Here is a 27,079-nt window from a genome sequence, read left to right as displayed (position 1 = left end):
GATGTGGGCAGACTCTTCCTGTGCCAGACAGAAGAAGGAGTCGCAGTCATGCCGCCTCCTGCCAAAAATTCCCAAGCCAAGCCCAAAGTTTGTTGCCTTGCCTCACCAGCCTGGGACCAAGCATTGGAGCATCACTTGATGAAGACACCACCCGGGAGGGCCCACACGGGCGAGAAACCCTGCGTAATGCCTCGGCCCCCTGCAGTTGGGAAATGGCTATTGCGCGGAGCCTGGGCGCTGCGGTCAGCTAGCACGGGACGGGACCGCCGCCGGCTGCTTACCACGTCGTGCCTTACGTGTGGGAGGGAGGTCAGCCGAGGGAGCGGCCCCTGGGATGTCACGGGGGCTCAGCCAGTGTCAGACCAAGGTACCACAGAGCACCAGAAAGTACAGATAGCAAGGGCAGGAGCCCTCCACAGCCCCTGCACCCCATGGCAGCCCGCTGCCCGGCTCCCAGTGCCAGGCGCTTGGCTGGCCCTGCCGAGCTCCTCTGTGGCCCCACGGGCTTCCAGCACACCTGCAGAGGTCCAACTGGGAGAGCAGACTCCTGCTGCTGCTCCTACTGTGGCTGCTGCTGCCACCTAATGGAGCCGTTCCTCCGGCCCGGGTGAGATGAAAGCGTCAGTGCTCTGCGGCAGCCGGCCACAGCTTGCACATCCCGGGCAGCCTGTGCCCGCTTGACCCTGTGCACGTGTGATGTGCAGGCGCTGGAACGGGTGAAACCCCTGGGCGCACATCACACTGCACGGCAAGGAGGAGACCCAGCGTCTCCCTATAGGTGTTCACTCTTGAATCCCGTTGACACGCTCTGCCTCTCTATACGCACGCACACTTGGCACACGCGACACACATGACACACCTGCCCCACGCGGCCACAGCGCGCATGGAGGTCTCGGCTGCCGGGAGCGAGCATCCGAGCCTCTGGTTCTTGGCGGCCAAGACAGGGAATGCAAAGCAGCTCCCAAGCGACGAGGGTCACGGCAAGATGCTTTATATAACCCACAGCCACAGAGAAAACCAAAATAGCTGCCTCCCTGCTGCTCAGTTCGTCTCTCCCATCAAACACGGATAAAATTAGAGCAGGCCATGACGTGCAACTACGTCTGCGCAGGGACTCCAGGGAGACAGAGGGAGCCGGCTCAGGGCTCTGCCATTAGTGGCACAGCCTGCCAGAGCTTTCAAGTAAGATCTGTCAGCGAGGCTGGTGTGTGGCCGCAGGGGATAGATGTGTGGAAGAAGAGGAGGCAACAGAGGGGAGCACAGCTGCTGAAGGCTCGTGAGGACTGCTCCACGCCTCATCGCTGCCTTTTGGGAATGTAGCCTGAGTGCTCACACTCAAACTGGGCTTCAGCGCTGCACTGACCCTCACTTTTCAGGCACGGACACCGCCGCGGACAGAGCAGGGCTTCTCCGAAGGCTCTGGATTCATAGTCTCTGAGGCTGAGCCCCTGAGGAGAGGAGTGCTGGAGCAGGAATACTTCTGTCAGAGCTTTCAAACAAACCTGCTTCTGTGGGCTGGGACCCAGAGCTGCTGCTGTCCTCTGGAAGCTGACACGCAGAGCTGGCCAACCCCCCTTGTCTGCTGACTTTGCAACCTAGTGGAGCTACAGGATATGTAGTACTGGAGGGAGGTGAAAAGCTGACTCAGAAAACACTGCGTGGAGACTCAGACTCCTTTAAGAAAAAAAATTAACAGAAAAAAAGCCAGGATAAAAGCCTAGACTAGAAGCTGGAAAACAGTCACCTACATCCCTGTAGACACACAGAAAAGATCTGAGCCTTTTCCTGATGACACGAGGAACCTCAATTGCTCAAAGCTCCTGATTACTAGGTAAAAATAATAGTGTCATTGTTCAAAGGACATGCAGGTGAAGGTGTCTAACTCTCTTTCGGACATGTTGGCTTTGATTTTTATTGCCTGCTTTACTGGTCTGAACAGAGGAGAGGGAGCCAGGAATGTGTTTGTCCACTACTCTATGACATTGCTCCAGTCTGTGACTTTGGACACATCTTTCCCTGATGTCCACATGTCTGCGTGGGTGCTTTGGTGTTGCATCCTCTTCTCTGGGGCTAATGGTCTTCATCCTTGTTCAGCTGAACAAAGTAAAGGTTTATGAAGGTGAGCAAATTAATATTTGTCAAACAGTAAAGATGACAAGAGCCCCGGAGAAAATCTCTATGTTAATCTTTATTTATGGAAAAACAACAACAACAACAAGGGCAAAAGGTTTAAACTGCTTTCCTGGCCTGAGGGACATGTACCACTTATGAAGGTAATTTATGCCCTGTCCCCTGGTGCTCTGCCACCTTCCCCCTCCACCTCTGTCACATGGCACTGCTGGATAAGTTTCTTTTTGGAGAGGTGGCTCAGCTCCCAGGCAGAGCCTGGAGGCAGGAATCACAGATATATATGGCAGCATGGTAAGAGGTGAAGTAGGCAGTCACAGTAGCAGTTCCTCAGGCTGGGCTCAAAAAAAAGCCCCAAAACCACACAGAGCAAATGAAATCTGTTCATCTCTCCTATGAGTTCCTAGAGTTGAAAGGCTCATCAGGAGAGAAGTGCCTGGATGAGCGGAGGAATATCTGTGTCACGTGGTGGGGTCCCTTCTCACTCAATTCTGCCCTGAGCCTGGTGAGACCACCTGGAAGTTGCTCACACAGTTTGCTGAGTATCCATCACTGCCTGTTATCTTACCTCACTGATCTCTAAGGAATTGCCCTGCTGCAATCCAAATGTCAACCATACAGTGCAGAACACCCAGTGTGCCCCTGCATCATCTGTTGTCTTCTTCTCCTTGGGCCCTTAACAAGTTCACAGGATGGGGAGTCACTGAAGTGGCAGAGGCTGGTTTTGCATTTTCACTGAGGCAGTTCAGAAAGGGTGCTGGGGAATCAAAGGGCTTCATATGACTGTGCAGCAAAATCCAGCTTCCCTGTGTTGGTACCAAAGTCTGTGTGACTCCCCCCAAGCCACCAACATCTGTGTCTGCATGACCTTGTGCCCCTACGATGCTGCCCTGAGCAGGATCCTGCCTAGTGCTGCCCAACTTTGTGTGCAGGCAGAACTCCCAGTGCTGCCTGCCTGCTGCTGGACAGGGAACATTCATCCTGTGGCTGCCCAGGTTATCAGGTTCCTTTGTTTCACTGAAAGTGCTAGTTTATTCATAGTAGAAAGCTTCTGAGAGAGCAGAGAAGACAGAGGTGGAAAGGACCAGCAAGGATGGGACAGAACAGAAGGGCCTACAAAACATACCCTTTCCCCACAAGCCACAGGTCACCCCTCCTCAAGCCAGGCTGGCTGTTGCAGAATAGTTATGAGACAGGTGAGGCAGCCATGGACCAGCTGCTGGGAAAGTGGAGAGAGGGTCACACAGCTCCATGGCACAGAATGTCAGAAGTCTTTGATGCTTCCACTGCACTCACACCTCGCCTCTGCCTTCTTCACACTGAGAGGAATGAAAGAAGTAACACATGAACATCAAATATCAGGGGTATTTGTTGCAGGCAAGGGCAGGAGAGCACTGGGATACAGTCTGGGATTACCCTTGTGGCTGTTGGAGAACTGGTTTTACTAGCAGGATCTCTGCTGGGATGAGATGAATGGGGAGCAGGATTAATTTGCAATCCCTCTTACGTCAACACTTGACGGAAGACTTAATTACTGGGATTTCCCTCTGATTATCCTGGGAGAATTGGAGATCATTTTACAAGCTCTCACCCAGCATCAGGCAAGGAGCCATTCTCAGGCTGTTTGAGTCTTTCTAGATGTCAGGAATAAAAATTGTTTCCTGTGAGCAGCAGCAAGCAACATCCACAACAACTGCGGTCTGCAAAGGATACTTAAAGCAGGAGCATCTTTTTCCTCAAACCCTCAGCACATTTCTCTTTCATAACTGTTCTATAGCTCAAAATAACCTGTCCTGGCAGCTGGTGTTACTTGCATAAAGAGGAAGCTGAGGCCCTCAATGAGGTCAAAGGGAAGAGCACCCTGTCTAGACTAACATCCCTGGGGATTTCAGCCCCTGCCTCCTGGAAACCCCCCTGGTCCAGAATTGTCCTGGTGAGTCAACGCCACTTGCACAAAGCCAGCACTGAGGCAAACTCCAGAGCTATTCCATGACTGACAACTCTTGGGAAGGCTTCTGCAGGGCAAAGGAAATTTCCACCTTTCTCTTACCGCTTGATCCTTATCAGCTCTTCCTAGCCATGCTGTAGGCTGGATGAGAACCTGCAATTACACATCCTTTCCATCCTCATTCCTTATTTCCTTTCCGTCCAGCTAGAAGGCCTTCCTTGTGCAGCTCACCAAAAGGCCTGTCTACTGATACTCTCCATATCAGATGTTGCAGGCAATGGTCAGCCAGGTCTTTGATGCTTACTGAGCCTGGCACACTGGCAAGGCTCACATGGCCCACCGGCCTTTGGCATGATGTTTAGGAGTGACTTAGTGACTTCTTGTCTATGGCCAGCAGTGAGAAAGCCAGTATTCCCAAGCTATTTCTTCTGTGGGTTTTGGGGTCCCTCCTGCACTCCCACAGCTCGGTTTGCTCTTGCAGAAGGAACTCCTCTATGCAGAAGTTGCCCATCTGCACTGAGTGGTTGTGGAGGCTGTGGTTTGGGTGAGCCATCCTGCCCCCAGAAATCTTGCTGTGGAGGAGTTATTAATACTCCTGTTGCCCATGTGCCATGCTGACTAGCTTCCAGAGATAAGTGCTCTGTGCTCTGCTCATGCGCCTGTGGAGAGAGGGGACTTCCCAGGCCTAATTCAATGCTTCCCATTCCTTGCTTTCTTACACACCAATCTCTGCCGAGGCTGCTGAATCAGTGTTCATCCAGCCAACTTCCCTTTTTCACAAGGGGAAATATTTATAATCTAACACTCAAGCCACCACGCAGTGCAGCTGGTGGAAGACATCCAATAAACATCCCATTTAACTGCTGCCTTTGCTGCCAAGCCTCCTCCCAAGAGCTGGCGTCTTCAGTAGCATTCAGCTGCACTGTTGTTGATATACAGGAGATAATATTCGTTATGCCTTTTGTTGGATGCTGACCGCTCTGACGAACTGCAGGAAGGAATGTTCCTCATGTTAATCTTCAAATAATCAGCAAGGTTGTTCTGAGCTGAAAAAAATCATGTCAGTGTGGAAGAATTCATTAAACTTTGTCCTCAGTGGAGAACCTGGCTTGGTACTTGCCACTGAATCTAGCATGAAGATATTTTTGGAATAGGTAGTGTTGCTGTGCATAAATATCCTCTTTTTATTATTACCAGGTGATATGAGGATAATATCATTCAGAAATTCTGGCTCCATAGCTACAGCTGAGATTCGTTTTGTGTTTTAAGTAGAGATTTGAGTACTCTCCTGTTTGATGTTCCCTCCTCAGTGTTCTTATACTTACTTGCTATATATAAGAAGGAAGGATCTGAAAACAGACAGATACAAATGTTAAATAGCTGAAAAGTTAAAAATAATTAAAATTAGCCCTTGAAGAAATACAGCCTCTAGTAACAAACCTTTTTGATGTTTAATCATCACCATAGTAGAATAATAAAAAGACTTCAGGCTTCCTACACAGTAAAAGCTTCCTGCTATCATGTACAAAACCTACACAAGAATATTTATTTTTTTAATTCCTGGGTATTCTTCACATTACTTATGACATGTGAAAGTCTCTCTGACTGGTTACAGTAAGAATTCAGTTCAGAATTTTTCTTTTAAAAATGCCACCGAAGTCAGAGCTTGTCTTAAGTGGGGATCATTTGGAAGAGTTGCCCTTAAACACACTGATACACAAGCCTTTCCTCGGACCTACTCATCAATTTCTCTCAGTTGCTGTCTTCTCACAGCTTAGGCAGCCACCTTGCTTGAGAGTGAATGTGACTGTATTCCACCAGGTACACCTGGAGGACAGGTTCTGTGACAAATAGGCTTTCAGTTCAAAAAACTGAAATCGATTTTAATGAAATACCTTCACAGACATTGGACAGCAGGTCTGGAAACCATCTGATTAAAGAATTCAGCGATATTAAAAAGCATTGAATGGCTGGCAGGAACATCCATATTTTTAAAAGTGAATGAATGTTTTAAAAAGGATAGTGAGACTTCTTCTGAGGGCCTCTGGTTAGCTCTAACTCATAATGTTTTGATGCTGGAGTAAATATGTCCTGTCTTTCTGCTGTGGGCTTGTCCATTGTCCTATGCCATGTCCATCACTAGCCATTATCAGAGAGAGGACAGTGGAGGAGCTGATCTGTGTGGTCTGGGAGCTGGTCTGGAGGTCACCAGCAGTTGGCAGCGATGAGGTGAGTCAGGACTCCAGCTGAGCTGCAAGGATGTGGACCTACCATGGCCTGCCACCTCTTATTTAAGAGGTGAGGTTCATTGGGTGAGTAGACAGCTCAGTCAGACTTGTACAGAGCAACAATACACAATGTAACTGCTGATTAGACCTCTATGTCAAAATAAATTCAGTTTGAAGAAACATGGGGTAGAATTTACCTCACCAGATTTGGAAGTCTGGTTCAGAACAAGATGACTTCTCCATAGAATAACCTCTTTCTCTCCATTGCTTGGAAAGGGGATGCAGCCCCCATGCCTCATGAGATGAAGAGATGTTCATTTGATCAGATGGATCTCAGCTTTAGTCTTTTAAGAAAAAGTAACTATGAAGTTACGCTCCAAACCTTAAATGTATGCTCTTTTGTGTTGTTGTAAGCTTGCACTGTGTTTCACAACTGAAAGGAAAATAATGGTGTGACTTAACATTGGGGAGTTCACCTGTTGAGACATGACAATACCCCAGACTTCTAGGTCGTTTTTAGAGTTGTGGCTTAGGTAACAAAACTGTATGCAACCTTTTGTAGAGATTCTTGAAACCCTGTGTAAACAGCAGTTTGTTACCCTACCTGAGCAGAGGTATGTGTGTTGCAAAGGTCGGAGGAGAACAGGATGAGGGCTGGGGGGTTGAGAGGAGGTAAGAAGCCAGTTGCTTCTTGCAGAGGGTGGAGGTTTCTAGGTGAGCTCTGTATTGGTGTTTGCTGGGAAAGTTCATCCCAACTCAGTTGCTGGTGAGCAGGAGAGGCCAGCAGGATTCTGTGGGACAGGGAAAGGGTGTGCTAGATGTGGCTGGGGCTGTGGAAGAAACAGGGCTTCAGCTGGAGCTGCCTCCTGGGAATGGAGAAGGAAACCGGCTTCTCTTGAGCTCCAGGAGTGCAGTAGGTGAAAGTTGCTGAGAAGTGAAGTGGGAGGTTTCCTCAAAAAGCAAGGAGGGAGCCTCACTAGCCTGTTAGGCTAGTGCATGAAAGCTGAAAACCTGCCTAGCAGCAGGAAAAGCACTGGGGGAAGACGAAAGGAGCATTGTGAATGCTTACTTCCTTAAAGTGGTTTGTGTATGACTGAATCTGGGCTGTCTTTGATGAAGGATGTTTTGTTCCCCTAAATGAACTCGTGTTTTAGATCAAGCAAAAGTAATTAATATTCATGCATGATTTTTTAGTAGTTTAGGTAGAAATAACTTTAGTCACTGGGTGAAATGGAAACAGATATGTATAAATATATTGTAATGGTAGTCTGTGTCCTCAAAGGAGTTAACTTATATGCTTGTTGATGTCTAAAGGTTATTTTGACCCATGCCTCTTATCCAAACATATAGTTTAACTATATGGCCAGCACACAGTATCTGGGGTCTCTGGGACATATTACAGGGAGGCAGAGCAGTGCAACACTGTTTTATGGCTATTTAGCCACTGATTTATTTTTAGTTGATTGGGTAACATCCTTATCTGGATTGTGATCATGATGGTGGCTGTGCTAGTTATATCCCAGCAATGAGTTCAAACATAGCCCCTTAAAAGAAGTGGCCTAGCACTTTCCAGAAGTGATGGATGAATAATTTTGCATGGTTAGTAAAAACAGTGATTAGCATCATAAAGCATATGCAGTTTTTATAGAAGTTTCTCAGTAGCTTGTAGTGGATTGCCAGGTGCAAGGCAGAATGAAAAAGGATTAGAGCATAAAAGTAAGGTCAGAATAGTTTTTAAGAGGAACACTGTTTCGACTTTTTATTGTCTAAAAGAAGAAAATGCAGAAATGCCACAACAGCTGACGCAGAAACAGTAAAAAAAAGGTCTGATTATGTAATTCACACACATTCATCCACATTGTTTCACAGAGACAGCAAATCAGTGTTGTCTTCTGCCATTTACTGTAGATAAAAGATACATTTTGGTATGGCAAGAATTGACTACTGGTAACACTCTGTGAACTTTGTCAGTTGAGAAAAAATTAGAAATTTGTTGGGAAAGGGCATATTTTCCTCAGTGGCCTTTGCTGCCTCAAACTGCAGAGATATCCAAAGGTTTCCAGGGCTTCTTTGCTAACACAGGACTGAAAGCTGAATAATTCATTGCTCTCTGCATCATTTTCAAGACAGCAATGAAATTGCATTAGGGATATTTGGAAATATAAAAGACATATACAAAAAAATTGTTTAAATTTTGGCAATGTGTCATGATTGGTAGGTGACAGAGTAATGTTTACTTTGGGGATACACCCATTTCTCTGTGGATTAGCAGCAGTGAGAACGAATACCTGCTTCCAGCTGGTTGCCGGGCTTCCACAACGCTTAACAGAAAAGATTAATCTAAAATAGGTCATCGCTTCATCTGGAAAGTTGTGTAACAAGTTATCAATCTCTCCCTCACCTCTATTAAGTGTTTCAGAATTACAGGAAGCATTTAATTTTGCCAGCCTCCACTATGTGGAAATGTTAAGGCATGTCCCTGCAAGACTGTTATTTCCTAACCTGCAGATGAAAGGATCTTAAAATGCTTTCTCTCTGCTGTAAATTACTTTGCACACTCAAGGGAGATTGCCCCACTGCATGTTTAAAAGTGCTTTAAAAGCCAAAAGCTGGGGATTGTGAAGAGACTCACAGCAGCTCTGTACTATTTTCTTTCACAACATGCTGAAGCACCAAAGCATCTCTAAGAGGGTTTTATAATTAGATCTGAACTTGCCTGTGCAGCAGTTTCTAGCATAATGCATCCACACGAGAGAAGGCTACAACAGAAACCGAGGATAAATTTGTTTGTCGTAAATGTAACTCATCTAAAAATGGACCATGACAAAACAGCCACATTTGGAAGGGATTTTAGTCAGTTACATATTCCGTCTTGATGGTTGAGTTCACACATTGATTTTAGAAAATCAGGCTACCTTAAAATGAATGAGCCTCTTTCTCTAAAATTTCCCCCAGAAAATAAGGCATTATTGAATGTTTTAAATGTGCTAGAAGACTGGGATGTATCACTGGTATGAGGACTGTTCTGCATGAAGAGATTTGTCATGCTGTGCATGTTTTATCAGGAACTTTATGCTACAATATTACGACATTTCATATCTTCATATTCTAGTAATGTATGTTTCTTAAAATTTTTATGTCCTTCCAAGCGAGGAGGTCACTCCATCACTGTACAGTTGGTCTTAGCGCCTGTTCCTGCATATGGAGGGCTTCAGTGCATTGTCTCAGTATGAGGATGTGAAAGCACAGAACTGTTCTTTAAAATGCTCTGCAGATGAAGATCTGGGCATTAAGTTTGATGCTTTAAGCCTCTTAAGACTGAAGTTTGTACTAGTTACTTCTTGTCATTAAAGACATGTTTTGCCCGGAGAGAGAACACAACTGGTGATGTTTGAGGAATGAAAGTGGAGCAATGGTGCAACTTTTTTTTACTCAAGTTAATAGAAATAAAAAAGCTATTCTGCTTTCTAGCAATGTTGCTATCCATGTCTTTCTTCCTGCTTTTCCTTGTATATACATATTTGCAGCTGATGCCAGGAGCTGACTGCAACTGTGGGATCATAACCACACACCTCTGCAATTTTTCTCCTCCCTGTCTGCCTGTGTGAAGGCAGGTTACACCACAGAGCAAGTCACTGCTCGCGCTTGTGCATGTTGTCCCCGGCAGTTCCACTCCCAGGATGGGAGGCTGAGAATGGAGAGGAGTCGATGGTGCGGTGCCAGGGATAGCAGAGGCCCAAAGCTGGTCAGTGGGTTACTCAATGCTATCTTCCTAAAGAGTAAAATATACCAAGAGGAAAGAAAAAAAAATGGATCTGAGCATGTGCTGGAAAAGAAGAGGAAAACAGTAATTCTCTGAGTGTCTTTAAAAGTCATCATAATTTTATTTCCTGTCAGAAACACTCGGATACTTCTGTCGAATGGTATTTGCAGGGTGCTGGTGCAAAGAAGCGAGACATCTGATAAAACTAAATTTTGTTGGCTGAAGAAGTCAAAATGGAAATTACTCAGAAATTAAAACCCTCATAAAATAAAGAGCAAGTCCCTCTCCCAGCAAAGGACTTCAGCTGTAAGGCAATCTTGAGGAAACTCAGACTGCTTGCCCATCCTCAGTATGCTCCTCTACCTCAGAGCACAGTTTAATTTTTTTCTAATTTTCCAATTCTTTAACGAGCGAAATCATTATTACTTATTACCATCCGTTATTACTGGATGAACTTCATTAATCATTTGTTTCATAACTAAATAGCTTACTCGAAGGGACAAGCTTCAGTACCTTACGGCCGGTACCCCTACGCATGAAGGACGTGGGTCAGGAGGGCACCGAGCCCCGTTCATGCGGACTCGCGGGTCGCTGCTCCCGCCCGCACGGCGGCCCCAGCCCCGCATCCCCCTGCCCCGCATTCCCGGGTTCCAGTCCCGCACACCCCGATTCCTGTCCCATGATCACTCAGCCCCGCATTCCTCGGTTCCACTCTCGCAGCCCACAGTGCCAGTCTCGCAGCCCCCGTTCCAGCCCCGCATCCCCCGATTCCAGTCTCGCATCCCCCGTGTCAGTCACGCACCCGCCGTTCCCGTCCCACATCCCCGATTCCAGCTCCTCAGCCCCGGCCCCGCCCCGCGGTGACGCAGCGGCGGCGGCGGTCACGTGCAGCGGAGGGAGGCCCGGCCCGCCGCACCCGGAGCGGCCGCCATGCCGATGCCGATGCCGCCGCTGCCCCTGCCCGGCCGCCCCCGCCTCGGGCGGGCCTCGCTCCTGCCGCTACTCCTGCTGCTCCTGCTCGCGGGTCCGGCGCGGCCCATCTCCTTCCAGCTGCCGGGCAAGGCGCGGAAGTGCCTGCGGGAGGAGATCCACCGCGACACGCTGGTCACGGGCGAGTACGAGATCGGCGCCCCGCCGGGCTCCTCCACCGGACCCTCCGCCAACCTCAAGGTGCGGCTCCGGCCGGCCGGCCGGGGGGGCGGGGGTGGCCGGGGCGGACGGCGCGGACGGCGCGGCCCCGCCTCCCCTCCCGGGGCGGGGAAGGAAGGGGTGACGTTCTCCACGCGTGACACCGGCCACGCGTGGGCTCACGGCCCGGGCCGCACGGCGGGACTCGCCCCGTGCGAGGGGACACCAGCCCGCCCAGGAGCTCGGAGTTTGGGGCAGCGAGGGATCAGGGCAGCACTTTGGCCTAAGCCCAGTACGGGCTTTTTCTCCCCAAAGATCTCGTCGTCTCGTTCCGTCCCATCCAGGCAGCTGCCGTGTAATCCGCACACGATGCGCATTATCCGGCGTCTGGCGAGACGGGCCTCTGCGATAAAGCCGTACTAAGGCTGCTGGCACCGTGTAAGTGGGAGAGAATTATGGTGACGTGGCCTTCCAAGGGCTCCCTCCCCACGTAGGGAGGGCCTGGCACAACGGGATCCTGGCACAACGGGATCCTGGCACAATGGGATGGGGTCTGAGGAACCACGTTTCGGTGCACAAAATGGCTATTCCCATCTGGCTGTGTCAAGGCTCGCCTGGATTTTAAGGAGACGGGCGTTTGGTGCACAGAAGAAAATGATCCTGAAGGATCTTTAGGGAGTACAGAGTCAGCAGAATATATGGGACTAATACACCTATGTGACAAGCAGTTAGCAAAACTTAAACAGCTTCACTTTAATTCTGCCCACAATCTGCCTTTCCTAAGCTTTCTTCAAAATTCCCACCTAGCTGAGTAAGGTTTGTTGCTATGCAGTCAGTTCATGATAGCTTTCTGTCCCTTTTTTATTTCTGTCTACATTCCCAAAGTTTTCAAAAGTAAGCATGCAAACAAACAAACAGGATGGTCTTCTCAGGACACTTTGAACTCAGTGGTAATGAGTATTTTAGATCTGAAATCAAGTTGCCCTTCCAGCATCTGCCTACTGATGCCTGAAGGCTTTGGGTTATTGGCAGTTGTGCTTCGTTATGGCTAGAGAAGGCTGTTTCTGGAGTCTTGCTTTTTAAAAATTGTTCTGCTGTTCTTGCATCATTTCTGAGAGAAAACTTGCCTGTGCATAGGCAGAGCCAAGCAGCATTAATGCTTTAAAATGCTGCTGGAGTATTTGCCTCATAAGGCACATGTATTTCAGGTGAAGTGCTATGTTCCCATCTGTCTCTTACCACTTGGTGACCAGGCTTCCTGATTCTCAAGTTGCCCACTCTTAGGTCAGCTGACCCCAAAGTCTCTTCCAAAACTCACTTTTATGACAGAGGACTTGTCTAGGGAGATGGTGGTGAAGCAATGAATCCAACGTTTGGATCTTAGTCTGGCTTTGCTGATGAAGCTGGTATCCACGTAGTACTGCTCATGGAAGTTCTATTTTGTTCTAACTGTAAAATAAAATAAAATTTAAAAGTCCTATATTAGTTTGAAAAGCTACAAAGAAGAAATAATAATTTATGTAATTTTTGCTTTCCTTCAGGTATGCTGTGGCCTTCCAGTATGCTGCATCTGTTATAAGTGCTGAAACCCCTCTGCTAGGTGCCTGCTTTCTCTTTGGTTTGTGTGGGAAAGGTTAGTCCAGGGCATCATGTCTGCAGGTAGTCTCTCTCCTGCACTGCATGGTCCTGCCTTGCCCTCCTGGGTTGGGCCATCAAACAGAGGAGTTTGGTAGTTAATTCTGTCCAGGCTCAGGTGGGTTTCTGCCAGTGAGCTGAATTTATGTGTGTGTGATACCCCAGCACTAACAGTGGCACCCTCTGTTTTGGAGGAATCTGCAGGCTCTGCCAGCTGGCTGCTGAGGGCCCTGCCACGTGCCTCTGCCCCATTGTCGAGGCTGGCACTTTGGGAAACTGTCTCTGTTTGTCAAGAGCGAACAATGCCCTGTCTGTAGGGGATCGCATTACCGTAAGTAACTTTAGAATAGCATGAAAACTCCCTTTCAGGTCGACTCCCCCACAGGCCGTCTGACTGGGCTATTAGCAGCTTCTCCCGCCCCCGCAGGCCCTGCTCAATGGGCAGTGTATTGGCTGATTTGGATAGTGCTATTCAGTTCTGATGAAAGTGGATAGCAGAGCTTTTACTGTCCAGAATCCTGTTCATGAGCTGCAAAGGGCAAAAATGGATCAAGCTGCATAATATTCTCTGGATAAAGATTAGCTCTGGTGTCTATAAAGCCCTAAGGGAATAGTGCTCAAAATAATAGGGACCTCTGAGAGCTAAGTTGTTCTGAGAACTTCTTGGGATGGAGAACCCAGTGTGCAGAGTGTATGGTGTCATGCTGATGAGGCATGTTGGTTAATTGGGACCGCTCCACTAAATAGCGTGTGCCATATGGTGGCCAAACCACAGGCTGACCACACTGTGTCTGCGTGGTCAGACATGGACAGTCCTGTACTCCAGCCTGCTCACTTGGGCCCAGTGCCTCCCAGTAGTCTGGTGGCCTCCAGACAGGAGGTGGCTGTTTTCTGGTGGCGTGTGGCAGGGGGGTGGTAGCACAGCTGGCTGTGCCTGACTGCGCAGGTGTGCTTTCATCTGCTTGCTGCTTGAAAACAGGTAGAGCTCTGAGCAGGAACTGCAGCATGGGAGAAGACTGCTCCTTGTTCTCAGATGTGAACAACGTATGGTGCAGGGGTAGCTACAACAAAGCCCTTAACAGACAATTGTGGGATAATCTGTATGTAGAGGAAGCTTGTTCCTAAAGTCTTGCCTTCTATGGTTTATACCATCAGGCCTGAGGATTTATATGCTTTCTTGTTTTTCCTGCCTCATGCAGCAATTCTAATTATGCATGAGAAGGTCCACGTTTGTTTTAAGTCCAGCAGGCTACCAGCATCAGTGGTATCTCATGGCAGAGAGTTAATTAGGTGTTCTAATAAGAATAAAGGGTGTTTCCTTAGAATAACTCTGGGTATGTAGCCCTTTTGAAAGGTCTTCGTACAGGGAAACCAGGCTGTTTTTCCCTCGTAAGATGGAGTAAAGTCTGACCTACCTTTTCCATAGCACAAATTATTTTGTGTACTTTTATCTTACATACCCTTAAAATTATTCCCAAGATGTTTAGTCTCTTCATCTCTAAGACTTTCAAAGACCCCTAGTAACTGTAGCATTTGTGCCTTTTCAGACATACCTGTTGATGGATAGAGTTGAGGGAAACTGGGAGGCATTCCAGTGGAATCACACTGTTGATTTTCATGCGGTGTTGTAACACCTCCGGGTTTTTCCACCCCTCTTCAAGGTCAGAGTGTTTCAACTGGATGGAGCCTCATTAATTGAGCACAGTTATTCTCAAGTTTGTGTCATGAAATGCATGTTCTTTTTTTATACTCTTTGTTGAAGCATTTTTATAGACCTTCCACAGCTTTTGCCTATTCTTAGTAGTTTTATAGACTTAGTGCAAAGCAGTCATTATTCTGTCTGCGTAGTCCGAATAGTCCTCTGAAGTGGCCACTTTTATGGATCTTGGCACCCAAACCTTGTCTACCTCAGAGCCACGCTCATGATTCATTTCAAGAGGAATAGATGTGCCCTTCTCCATTTCATCTTCTGGGGAATGAGTCGTCTTTGTACCATAAGGCTTCTCCATATCTCTGTTGCTATGGGAGTTCATGGATTTTGCTTGCAAAATTAAGGCAGTGAATAACCGTTTGGTTCAGCTAGAGTTCCTACATGTAGTCTGTATTTGGGGTTTACAGGAGGAAGAGGAATTAGTGTGGTTTTCAGTTTGGGGTTTTTTTTTTGGTTGCTTGGTTGGTTGATTACTTTTTGGTGGTAGGGGTTTTTTCTTTGGGTGTTTTTTGGGTTTGTTTTTTTTGAATCTAAAGAGTCAATAATTACTTTAGAGTCACTCTGGCTGTCAGCTCCTGGAGTGGGGATTACAAGCAGAGGAACTGACGTAGTTGTGAAGAAGGAGGGAAACTGTTGAAAGGAGAAAGCATCAGATCCAAAGGGATTACTAGGATTACTTTTCCTGCAGAGGCAGCATGAACCCGTGGCAGCAAAGTACTGTTACCATCATTTTCTCTCTTACAGATAATATTTCTTACCGTCATTGTCTTACCCTCATTGTCTCTCTTACAGATAACTGACTCAGCTGGGCACATCCTGTACGCCAAGGAGGATGCCACTAAGGGCAAGTTTGCCTTCACCACTGAAGACTATGATATGTTTGAGGCCTGCTTTGAGAGCAAGCTTCCTGTGGGTAAGTGAAAGATCTGTTGGTTGCTTCTAGCTTCTGATCATGATAATGTGGATTAGGGATACAGGTAAAAATGATCCTTAGCACGGTCCACAGAATACTGTTTGACTTTTAAAGCTGATCCTCAGGGTGTCGTGGGCAGTCTCACTGCAGAGTATCTGCTGTCAGTGTTGCATTTGAAGTTTAATAATTCTCTGTGGCTGTCGTGTAGAGCGCTTGGGTTTCCTCTGTAAGGGGAATCAGATGTTCCTCCCACGACAGTCACCACAGTTTCAATAAGTGGCAGTACCAGGGAGCAACCCACACTTCTTTTGCCAGTTTCATGCTTCTCCCCATCTTGCAGTTGAGTCAGGACAGAGCAAGATGCCATCATCTCCAGGACCTGTCTTTCACCCCTGCTGGCCAACTCTTCCCATTTGGTAGAACTTGATCTCTCCACAAGTGTGTACTATCCTGCAGCTATCCTGCAATAGGTTGATAACCATTTTCTGGGGTTTAGCTATGCGTGTATAAGGAATGTGGCCTTGATTTGCACCCTCAAGTGGTCAGTAAAGGGAAGGGGAAATGAGCAAGGACGTCAGCCTTGCATTTGTGCTGCAAGGATGGTTGCCTAACGAGTGCTCAGGCTCGTCTCCTATGAGTGTGACGCATGTGTTGCTTTGAGTGGCTGCACTCAACTTCAGGACAAACGTGCTGAAATTGGCCAACACGTGGGCTCTCATCTCATCTACAGTGGTGTGAATGTGTGCAAGTTTGTAGGTGCTACATCTTTTCGTTGTCAGAGTTCTGCTCCCTGGACCCAGTCATTCTTAGGTCTTATCCTGAAAGATCCCGGAGCATTTCACAGAGCAGTCACTAGCAACATGCCTCGTATCTGTTGAAAGGCAGACACTGTTTTGCTGTTCTGCTCCACGTATAAGATGCAAATAGTTTGCAAGTTGCAGAGAACTTTCCAGAAAGAGAAGGCTATATTTTTTACTGGGATTGGGAGGGATCTGGCTTGTAACACCTCTTCTATAGTATTTTACAGATAAGATAGTGACCCCCAATGTTCAGGATTATTCTTTTATTTTACTCCAAAGGTAGGATTTCCAAATGTTCCTTAACGCATTGAGACGTGCAGGCACTAGTGACTCATCTGGGAGTCACTCATGCTGTTTACTTTCCAACACCTGGGTATTTGAGAAGTCTCCAGACAGTCCTGCAGATCCTTTCATAGCTTGCATGTGATCACACCGAGGTGGGAAAGGCTTCTTTCTTTAGTTGTGTCTAGACTCTTAGTTTGGTGCTTGTGAGCAGCAGTTTCTTGCCTAGACTGAGCCCCTTACAACTCTTTTGATTGTAGCAAATGTTTATTCCCTGGCTCCCTAGTTGCAAATTTGTTTTAAAGTTTTCAATACTGACGAGGATAAAATATTTCTAAATGCAGCTTCTACCCTGATGATCTGTAGGGCACTGAGGTGCCAAAGTCTAGAGCTCTTCAACTGACCAGCTGAATCCTCTTCTGGAGGCTTTCTCTTTAGGGGCCTTCAAGCTGCCAGTTTTTTTTGGACCCAGGTGCCCCACATTCCTTGCCAAAGAGAGATACTGCATGGGGAGTATCTCCAGATTTCCCATGTCTTCTGGAAATCAAGGAAATAATGAAGTAAGGGAGGTGGCACTGTGAGGCTTGATCATCTGCAGGACTTGGTTAAGGTACTTTGAAAGAAATAACCAGGTCACAAGGAAGTGCCTTGTTTCCTCTATAAGATCAGCATGGGAATGGGGAAACTGACCAAATGTTGTTTAATCCCCATGTTTCTCTTTAAAGTTTAGGGTTTTTTTCACAGTCTTATAAAGTAAGTGGTCAGGACTTGTAAGGCTGCAGCCAAGGAGGACGTTGGTGGAGTACCGGAAGAGAAAAACTGTTGGTAGAAGACACCCAGAGCCGTTGGGACCTGAAGGGTCTAAGCAACTGGGATTTCTCAATCCCTAACCACAGAAATGAGGAAGAGGAAGTAAGAAGGAGATCCTGTTTAGAAGGTCCACCTTATCAGAGTGGAGGAGCTCTTAGGGTGCTTCTTGGAGCTGTGGGTGTTTGCAAGACAGGCTTTTTACCCTCTTCCAGGGTAAATGGTCCTGCCTTCCTGACCAGTGCTCTGTTCCCAGGCACATTTACTCTCTCACCCAATGCTAATCTCTAAAATGAACAGCCTGGCCTCACTGCATTCTCCCCTCTAGGGCTCTTCCTGTGGGCTAATCTGTAACTCTTTGCTCCTTCGGTAGTCCTTCTCTTCCCAAACTTTCTTAAGAGTGTCAGGACTCCTTTTTTCTGGAATTCCTGTGGGAAAATTTTTGACATTCTGTTCAACTACCCTGCTTTTCTACTGACTTTGCAAATTAGAGCTCGTCTAATCTCCTGGGGAACAGTTCTGTACTCATGTGAGATAACCTTATGAAGACCTGGAGAATGTAGGTATCAGTTTAGTTCAAGGTCTCTGAGTCTTGACTTTTTCTCTTTGCTGCTGATCCAGCCTCTCTGGTGAGCCCTGGCTGCAGGAGAAGCAGGTAGTTACTGAGGTATGATGAGTGCAAAGGGAGCTGCCTAGTGACTTGGGCTCAGTAAACTTGTAGGAAGAGCAGCTTGAGTTTTTCCAGGTCAGTTCCTGACAGTGCTAATCTCTTGCAGAATGTCTGCTCTCCATCCCTTTGCACCCAGGACTTTAACATTTCTGATTTCTTACTGCCTCTTGGCAGCTCTCCTTTTCAGCCTAACAAATTAATTCTTGCAGTTCTGTTCTTCTTTTCACTGACTTTTTCATCTTTCTCATCTCTTCCTGCAAGCTCCAGCTCTCCACCCAAGTTGCTGTAATTTAAGCAACACTGAAAAAACCTCTCCCTGAACTGTGTGCTTTGAATTTTCCTCTGCAACTACTGTTGGCTGCCAGTCTCAACACATGCTGGTACATGTATGCCATAAGCAGTCAAAACTCATGGTTGGAGAAAGGAGCACCAGGTGGTTGTATACAGCCTGTCTATTAAAGACCAGTGCTGTGATTTTAGTTTGGTTTGGGTTTGTTTTTTTTTTTTACAGTAACTGGTCTTTTATAAGAAAACAAAAAAAATTAATCCTAATCCTAATTTATCCTTTAGGCTCTTATATAGTGCATTTCCATCAGGAAATTCAAGAAACAATTGATATGCACCATCTTAGCAGTAGGTTATTTATTGTTCTGCTGGCAGTAGAAGGTAGAGGTGATTCTACTGTGGTGTTGAAGAGCTGTTCAGTGAATTGGTAGAGAAAAAATTTGGGGATGTTTTATCAAAGATATGGAGTATCTTCCAGTATCCAATAGGAGTGACCCAGCAAAACCTGTAAGTTGAATTTTTTTGTGAACTGAGGGTATGTCTACCCGGCAGCCTTTTGTGACAAAATATGAGTGTTGAACATGCTCCTGGATAGACACTCTGAAATTCACAGTTTAAATTCAGACACTGTATTTTGCTGGAAGCCATCTGAGGACAGCTATATGCTCCAGCATGCTGGGCTTTGGGAATGTTTTAGGTACAGACATTTTCTTGGTGGGTGGTATAGTGGAGTGTGACACTCAGATCAGCTGACATGCTGCATTTTTTAGAGTATCTGATATGCCTATCCTATATATATATATTGTCGTCGTGTGAACGTTCTCTGATGTGACACTTTGTAGCAGTTAAAAGAAGCTGTAAGCCATAGGTGTCCCTAGCCTGGGGGCTACAGCCTTGAAAGATACCTACTGTGCTGTTGGCTGCAGCCTTATGTGCTGTTTGAGTGGCTCCAGCTGGCAGTTCTCTGAGGCAGTGCTTTCCCAGCTTCAGAAGCTTCTTGATGTCTTGGGGTTTGCATAGCAGCGTGGTTCTCAGGTATCTGAGATCATTGGTAAGGGGATTTCCTTGGTTTCTGCAGATACTCCAGCATGTGAGGGTCGGTAGTCCCCATATGTCATATTCCTCAGTTGGAGCAGTTTATCTTCTGCTCCTTTTAATGTAAAGTCATTTACAACCCCAGTAACCTTGACAAGTTGCTGGTTCACTTCCTGTTAGGAGGAACATGAGCCCCCAGTTGAATATTTGTCCCTCCGATGACTTGTCTTTCGCTAGGCTGTGTCATAGCAGCTGGTGTTCATGTTCTAATCCTCTGCAGTTTTTACAGTGATTTGCATCCTATACACTCTCAGTGTTTTTAGTTACAGCTTGTTCTCATTATCTCTGGGAGGCTCTCCTTCAGCCAGGATTTATTGTGAAGTCTCTGTATTTTTAGGCTGGACTGTGCTGCCTCCGCAGATAGCTGCAGACATGGAGGGAGGGGAGGGAGTTGTGAGTTCTTCTTCAGTGGTGGGAAGAGCTGGTGATTTCCTGGCAGGCTGAATGTTTTGCACAAGGAATCCTTTCATTATGCTTCCAGGAACAGGGAGGATGCCGGACCAGCTCGTGACTCTGGATATGAAGCATGGTGTTGAAGCAAAGAACTACGAGGAGGTATGTCCCCTGGCTGCCTGCACTGCAGGCTCCTCTTTCCCAGTACTCACGTGATGCTGTCTGTAGATCTGGGGCTCGTGATGGGAAGCTCTTTTCCCAGTGGTGATGAAAGCCTGTCTGCAGCCTACAATTGCAGTGAAGCTTTGTGTGTTACGGGAGAAAAAAAAGACAAACATCAACTAGAATTAATTCTGTACTCTGGGAACCAGAGCCTAATATGTGAATTTCTTTGCTAGGACAGCGTGACCCAGCTTCTGGGCATAGGCATTAGAGGCAATAAGGGACTGAGAGGTGAAGTTTCCCCAGCCCCAGCAGCAGAGGGCATTTTAGGTTAACATCAAATCCTCTTAAAGGTCAAGTTGCGATGTTACTGTTCTTACCTTCCTGACTATAAGATCTACTGGCTCAGCGGGCCTGAAATGACGCTTGTGTGTTTCTAAGAACTGGCAGTGTATCAATATAAAGGTGTTTGGCAGAGTAGTAGCTGCTGTGTAATGGGTATTTGGTTTGAAGGCATGACACTGCAAATAGACATAAAGCCTAAACATTTACATCTTAGGAGGGGGTAGGCTTCTTAGACCCAAGAGCTAGCTGTGTAGAATAGCAGTTGCTTTGTGGCTGAGACAGTCCTGGCTGGTGTGGGTGCTGAATTTTGATGGCAGCTACCATGCTTTTGGCTCACTAGAATTTGGGATCAGTCAGCCCCCAGTACAGAGCCTGTGCCTGAGACAATGAGAATTGCTGTTGGAGAAAGATTCCCACAAATGATTGCTGTGTCCACTGCGCATAAGAGCATGGGAGATTCCTTAGGGAGGAGAGTGGGTAGCAGAGGAGGCTGTGCATGGTGCCAGTCAGAAAATGAACAGATTTCTGAAGTGTTTATCATGGTGTTTTTATATCCTTTTGAACTTTGTGCTATCTGGTTCTCTGTTGCTTAAGTCAGTTGAGAGCACATCCTATGTGGAGAGTAAGAAAGTGCTTGGGGTCAGGAAAGAGCAGAACAATCATTCCTTAAGTCAGTCTGGAGCACATCCTACATGGAGAGTAAAAACGTGCTTGTGTTCAGGGAAGAGTGCAGCAGTCATTGGGCCGGCTGTCTGTCAACTGAAGGATTGCAACTGGGATGAATCCCTGGGAGCGTAACTGGGAGGATTATGTTGGCTACATTTACAGAATCCCTTTAAATACCACTCCACAGTATAGTCTAGAGTTGATTACTATAGTGCTACCTAAAAGACCCATATGCAGAAAGGTTTTCTTATGCCCATGTATCTATGCACTCTGGTTATACTGATAAAACTATCTTGGAATAAAGGTATGTATCCATTATGCTCATCAGTGTAGTTACATTGATGGAAAAGTTCTGTGGACAAATACGGGAGAAGAATTTAGACTTGCAGTCCCACCTGATACCAAATGCAGATCTTGGCAGTCCCGGCAAGCATCCTTGACTTGTGAGGACTTCTCATAGTGGCAGGCAGTGTTGAGCAGCATATATGCAAAGGACTCAAACTGATTTACTGTTTGCACAGCTGCTATAGATGTTTAACTACGCTGCTTTGCAGTGTGTTTTCTTCCATGCTCTCTCTTGCCAGGTTACTGTAGTATTTGGCTTGATAGGTTGCTATAAGGCCTCAGAGGGAAGGACTGTTGCTCAGATTTCTCTCCTAGAATTGCAGCCTTTTTGAGCCTTTTGCTTGTGACATTCATCTGCTGTTGGGTACCAGTGACGCATCATATCCCCCAGTTCTTCTTGCTGAATTGCTGCAAGGAGACTTAATTAAGGGAGTTGAACAAGGGTCACTAATACTGTCCTGCTTGTGCATGGATATATGCTGTGAGAGGAGGGGTGGTGTTCAAGTGTGACTTCATAAGCTTTCATAGATCCAGATGTTCTTAGAGCAAAGCAGCTGGAATAGTGAGCTGGGTTAGAAAATCTAACTGCAGTGTCATGCCTTAGTTCCCCGGGAACTAAGGGAGGAATAACTTTATCCGTTCAATAAGTAGAAATTAAGGTAGGGAAAAGTGAAAAGACTTGTGAGGGCACTAAGAATGCTTGGCGATCTAGGTTCTTTTCCACATCAGCTACTCCTTGTCAATTCTTGACTACAGTGTATCTGCTTTTGTGCTAGGAAGTGCGTTAGACTTCCACAGATCTTTGAATGACCCCTGGGAAGTTTGTGGGAGTTGTCTCAGTTCTGATGTAGAATGTTCCTTCTAGGATGATATTGTTCCACCATCACAGGTGCTTGGTGGGCTTTTTACAAAATCCCTTGGAGCAGCTTGGCATATTGACTTCATTAGGGATGAAGGAGGCTCCAGGACTGCCCAGGGAGGTGGTGGTCACTGTCCCTGGAGGTGTTTAAGGAAAGACTGGAAGTGGCACTTAGAGCCATGGTCTAGTTGACAGGGTAGTGTTAGGTCATAGGTTGGACTTCATGATCTCAGAGGTCTTCTTCAATGTAATTGATTCCAGGATTCTGTGATTCAGGATATATGTCTGGGAGCACATGCAGGACTAAAAGTAGGTATTGAATGTTTGTAGCTACACCTACTAAGAGCAACTGAAGGGATGCAGGATGGTTTTTCCCAGTGGAACCCTTGTAGGGTTCTGTAGGCTTCTGTGAATGAGGAAGCGAGCCCTCTAGGAAGATAATGGAGCTGGTCAGTGCAAGGCTAACTTGTCAGTAGAGCTCCCCAAGTCCTCCTGTGTGATACAGACCTGCTGCTCTAGCTGTGTTAGCAGAACCTGGGCCAGGTTTTCAGCAAAGCTCTGCTGGCAGGTGTGTGTCCAGGTCACAGGTTTTGTCATTACAGCCTATTGGCTAGAAGGCAGGAGGGGGTCAACCTACTGCTTCCTACCACTCCTGACAAACACACTTCGAATTGCTGTGCTGGCAGAGCTATAATATACAGCTCACCTCAGCATAAAAATCCCCAGGTGATTGTTTGATGGCTTGCTGCTTGCAAGCATACATGTGTCACATGGAGATCCTTCAGTGCAATGGCTGATTAGCTAGCACTGGCCTGGTCACAAGCATCTCTGCATCTCTTCAGCTGGGCTCTGACGCGCAGGCAACTGCCTCTGGAAGTGGTGTTTTGGGGATGCTTGCATGCGAGGTGCCCAGTTGCCTGCCTGTCAGCAGGGACCACTGAGGGATGGCGTCCTGCAGCTTATGTCTGAGAAATCTTGTGTGGCTGTGAGGCTGGTGGTGAGCTGCAGGTGCTCTGTGTGTTCTGTGCAGTTTTCTGTGGCACGTCTTTCCTCTGCTGCATTACTTGGGGACACAGCATCTGGCCTTATTGCAGCAGTCTGTCATTTGTTGGTAATAGTGACAAAGTCTGTACAAGATGGAGAGTTACCCAAATCCTACACTGTAGCAGTGGCAGGAATTGGAATTAGCTTCCTGTGAGTGTCCTTGTGTCACAGGTTTTACATAACTGCTGTGTCAGTTACGGTCAGGACTGGGGCAGGGACACGTTTACATATTCAGCTTAAAGAGTTGCTGCTGTTGGCTGTGCTTTCTAACTGAACTTGTCTGTGGATTTTTCTTTTCGGACGCCAAGCGTGTGACTTGTTGGGCGGTGGGCCAGGTGTTGCCCAGAAGCTGGGTCCTGCCTGACCCAGCTCAGTTCGTGAGGGAAGCGGCCGTTCCCGAGGGGAGCCGGGCCCGGCCGCGGCCCGGCAGCGCCACCTGGTGGCGCGAGGCGGACGCAGCGCTTGGTGCCCGCGGGGTCCCTGCCAAGGGCAGGTCCTGCCCTGGAGGGTCAGCCCAGGGGTGAAACCCCCGAGCTCTTGTGCGATACTCAAAACGTTGCTGCTGGGAACCGGGCTGCCCGGGCTTTCTGGGACGTGTGGCAACAGTTAGCAAAGCTAATCTCGGTGCTAATACCCCGTGTGCCTATGGAACAGTATCGTATGCGTATGTAAGTTAGTCACCTGTATCTCAGTCCATGACTTATATTCACTGGAGGTTTAGTCATGTGGCAAGTTCTTCTACCCACTCCTCAGAAGCCAACTGTGAATAAGCTAACATTAAGCCGAATAAGGAAGAAATGTGCTTGTATGCATGCTGTGCTCCTCTGTTGTGTAGGAGGGGTAGTAGGAAAGTGTGTTTCAGAGAACAGGTGGGAGAAGTGATAGTGTTTTATGCAATGGTAGTTTCTGGCTTGTAGAGGTATTTCCCGATGGGAAGGATGCCCCAGATCTGTAGTATGTGGGGAGGAGTGGTTCAAACTGGCAGTAAAAACCCATGTGGGAGCTTTTCTGTTTTGGCTCACTGATTTGACTCTTCTGTTTCTAGATTGCTAAAGTGGAGAAGTTGAAGCCTCTGGAAGTAGAATTGAGGCGCTTGGAAGATCTTTCAGAGTCCATTGTTAACGACTTTGCCTATATGAAGAAGCGAGAAGAGGAGATGAGGGACACGAATGGTGAGAGACTGTGTGCCTCTTCAGAGGGCTGGAGCTCTAATACCCCTTATTTCTGCTAAATGTGTTATTAGGACAGTACTTGGAGATCAAGTAATTATAGTGGTCTCTGCCTGTTCCTAGGAAGGGAAACCCAAAGCAGTCACTGAGTCTTGTGTGTTCTGTCTCCAGAAATCATTTCTTTCTGTCTCCATTCCTAATGTGAATTACTCTGTACCGTTTAATGTTGCCCATTAGCCACATCTTCACCTTGTTCTCTCTCATTATCCTTCTCCTTGTTCCCTCTGCTTTATTCTCAAGTACTGCTGGTTCTCGGGTAGCCTTGCCTTCACACTGTATACTATCTTGCCTTTGAAGTTTTGCATGGGGGAGGAGAAATCCTGGGAACTTTGCCATCTTGGGGCACATCCTGTGATGTCAGACTCCCGTGCAATGGTTTGTTATCCGTTTCAGAGTCGACAAACACCCGGGTTCTGTACTTCAGCATTTTCTCCATGTGCTGTCTCATCGGACTGGCCACCTGGCAGGTTTTTTACCTGCGTCGCTTCTTCAAGGCCAAGAAGCTGATTGAGTAAAGGAGCAAATCCTCCTCCCCCTCCTCTCAGACCCAGCTGAACACCGCTGGGACCTAGCCATGGCCCCCTGGAGCCATCTCACAGATGATACCCACTGACTGGAGCTTTTCTGGAGGAACTTGGACCCTAAAGGAGGAGGGGAGCCTAAACATTGGAGACAATTGGGGACTTGTGAAATCCTGTTGAATGTTGAGGGTGGGGGAGGTCATGATGGGTTTGGGTATTCCTGGGACAGCGATTAAATAAAAAAAGATGTTTCCATGACAGCTGCAGCAAGTTTTTGCGCTGTCTGTTCTCCTTTTATAATCATGGCTTGATGATGTCTCCCATCTGTCTGTGACTGCAGTGTTACTCAGAGCCACTTGACCCTGCTGCGCTCTTTAGGTGCCACACAGCTCGCACTGGAGCAGAGTAGGGGATTCTCTGTTCTGATCATCTGGGATCTAAGCCTCCTGCAAATGGAGATGAGTGCAAAGCAATAGGATTCATCATTCCATCAGGACCTGAGGATAGAGAGTCATCCAAGGTTTGGTCCCTGTTGTGGACTTCTGTGTTTCTCCCTGTGGGAGCTGATGTCTTTGTGCTGACAGGTCAGGGCACTTGAGCATACGGTGATTCAGCCTGGAGGAAGGGGAGCCTTGGAAGGAGGGCTTGGGAATGTGTTTGAGCTTGGAAAGAAGCCTGCTTTGCTCAAATAAGCTGTCCAGCCTTGGTCCCACCCTTGCCCCATGTTTGTCTTAGATGCGCCTCTCTTGCTTTGAAATGATGCAGCATCTTTCTTGAAAGCCTTGGTCAGGAACAGCCTTTTGTATAGACAGGAGGCCTCAGATACAGTCACAGAGCAAATGGGAGCAGGTTGTGCTAGGAAACTTGGTCTTACACTGAGCAGGAGACTTCTCTTCTGTCCAGGCAGCTGAATCCAGGCTGAGTGTCATTTTCTGAGACCTCAAAGCAAGGTAAGCTGATGTTCACATGAAGCATGAGGGCCTGTGCCCTGCATTGAGGTCTGAGGGTACAACAGTGCTGTGCAGGTTAGCAGAGGAGTTGAAAGAATGTGCATGAACTAAAAAAAAAGCAGTACAGGGTAGAAATAGGCTAATTCTACATCTGGGGGGAGTCTGAACTGTGCCCTCAACAGAACTGTTATTCTCCTATGCGGTACTAGGCAGCAAGAGCCAGCAGCTTCTCACCATTTCTCAGCCATCCAGATGGCATGATGTTAAATAAACCAGGCTGGATAAAAACAGGCAGGTTAACTTCCTGGACTTAACCTGCTACAGTTTTTAGGCAATGATAAAAATTCTTGCACCTTCTCTGCATTCCTCCAAAGCAAGTGGTTCAGCAGCACAGCATTCTGGTGTCCTGTGTCTAGACAATTCTGGCTAGGGAAGGGGTTGTCATGGCCCTGGACCCAGCCTAGCATTTTCAAAAAAACATAGTTTTATAATTTCTGACCTGAGTCTGATCTATTGCTAAGAAGGAAACAGTTGTCCAGGGTGAGGCAATGGGAAAGAGGAGGTAAAGCTGACCTCCTGTCATCTAAATACGTCAGTACTTTGCCTCCTCTTTGCCATTGCCAAGTTACTGGAGTTGTTAGTTCCACTGGCAAGTGCTTAGATTGCTTTTAATTTGTTTGGTTTTTGATAAAGCCATATTAGGAACCTAAGTCTACTCCTCTGCCCTTGCATCCATTTTATCCTTGTACATTTTTGAAAGCTGTTACAGTGCAGAACAGCTGTGATGCCACAGGACTGAATTACAGAAGTCATTTGAAGGTAGTTTTAGGTCCTACAATTTGAAGCCTGTAGATCTGTTAAATTTTTGCTTTTGTTTTTACATAACTTGAAAAGACATTACGAGAAAGGGGCTTTTCCAGTCTGTTTTGATATCCTCTCCCCATCCTTATGTGAGTGCAAACATATCTTAAAAATGGTGGCAAGGCCTTAAGTTCCCCAGGTGTCTGTTACACTCTCATCATTCTGGTGTTATGTTTGGCTCTTTACTGTACTGGCATGGTTACTGGGGAGCAGATGTGGGCAACTGGCGTGGATTTACCTGTGATGACTGGTTGGGGGATTTTTGTCAACTTTCTCAAATAAAATTTCTTTGGGGAAAAACAACCCACCTCA

General features: G+C 47.0%; 1 protein-coding gene and 1 long non-coding RNA gene across 2 annotated transcripts; one reads left to right on the top strand and one right to left on the bottom strand.

Annotated features, from left to right (window-relative positions):
- Positions 1–8,034: 8,034 nt before the first annotated feature.
- LOC108507582 lies at positions 8,035–10,901 on the bottom strand. The gene is made up of 2 exons (XR_001878191.1): positions 10,869–10,901; positions 8,035–10,075 (listed from the first exon to the last, which is right to left on the bottom strand). It is a non-coding gene; the product is annotated as an uncharacterized LOC108507582 (long non-coding RNA).
- Positions 10,902–10,949: 48 nt separating this feature from the next.
- On the top strand, positions 10,950–27,079 carry TMED10 (transmembrane p24 trafficking protein 10). Its single transcript, XM_017835663.1, has 5 exons — positions 10,950–11,236; positions 15,333–15,453; positions 19,874–19,947; positions 24,252–24,378; positions 24,829–27,079. Exons 1-5 carry the CDS (start codon positions 10,997–10,999, stop codon positions 24,948–24,950), a joined length of 684 nt encoding a protein of 227 aa, XP_017691152.1. The 5' UTR covers positions 10,950–10,996; the 3' UTR covers positions 24,951–27,079.

The sequence above is a fragment of the Lepidothrix coronata genome, unplaced genomic scaffold (assembly GCF_001604755.1).
Source record: "Lepidothrix coronata isolate B3197 unplaced genomic scaffold, Lepidothrix_coronata-1.0 Scaffold262, whole genome shotgun sequence".
Lineage (NCBI taxonomy): Eukaryota > Metazoa > Chordata > Aves > Passeriformes > Pipridae > Lepidothrix > Lepidothrix coronata.
The sequence above is the reverse complement of the archived record's forward strand: the minus strand, read 5'-3'. Positions and strand labels throughout refer to the sequence as shown.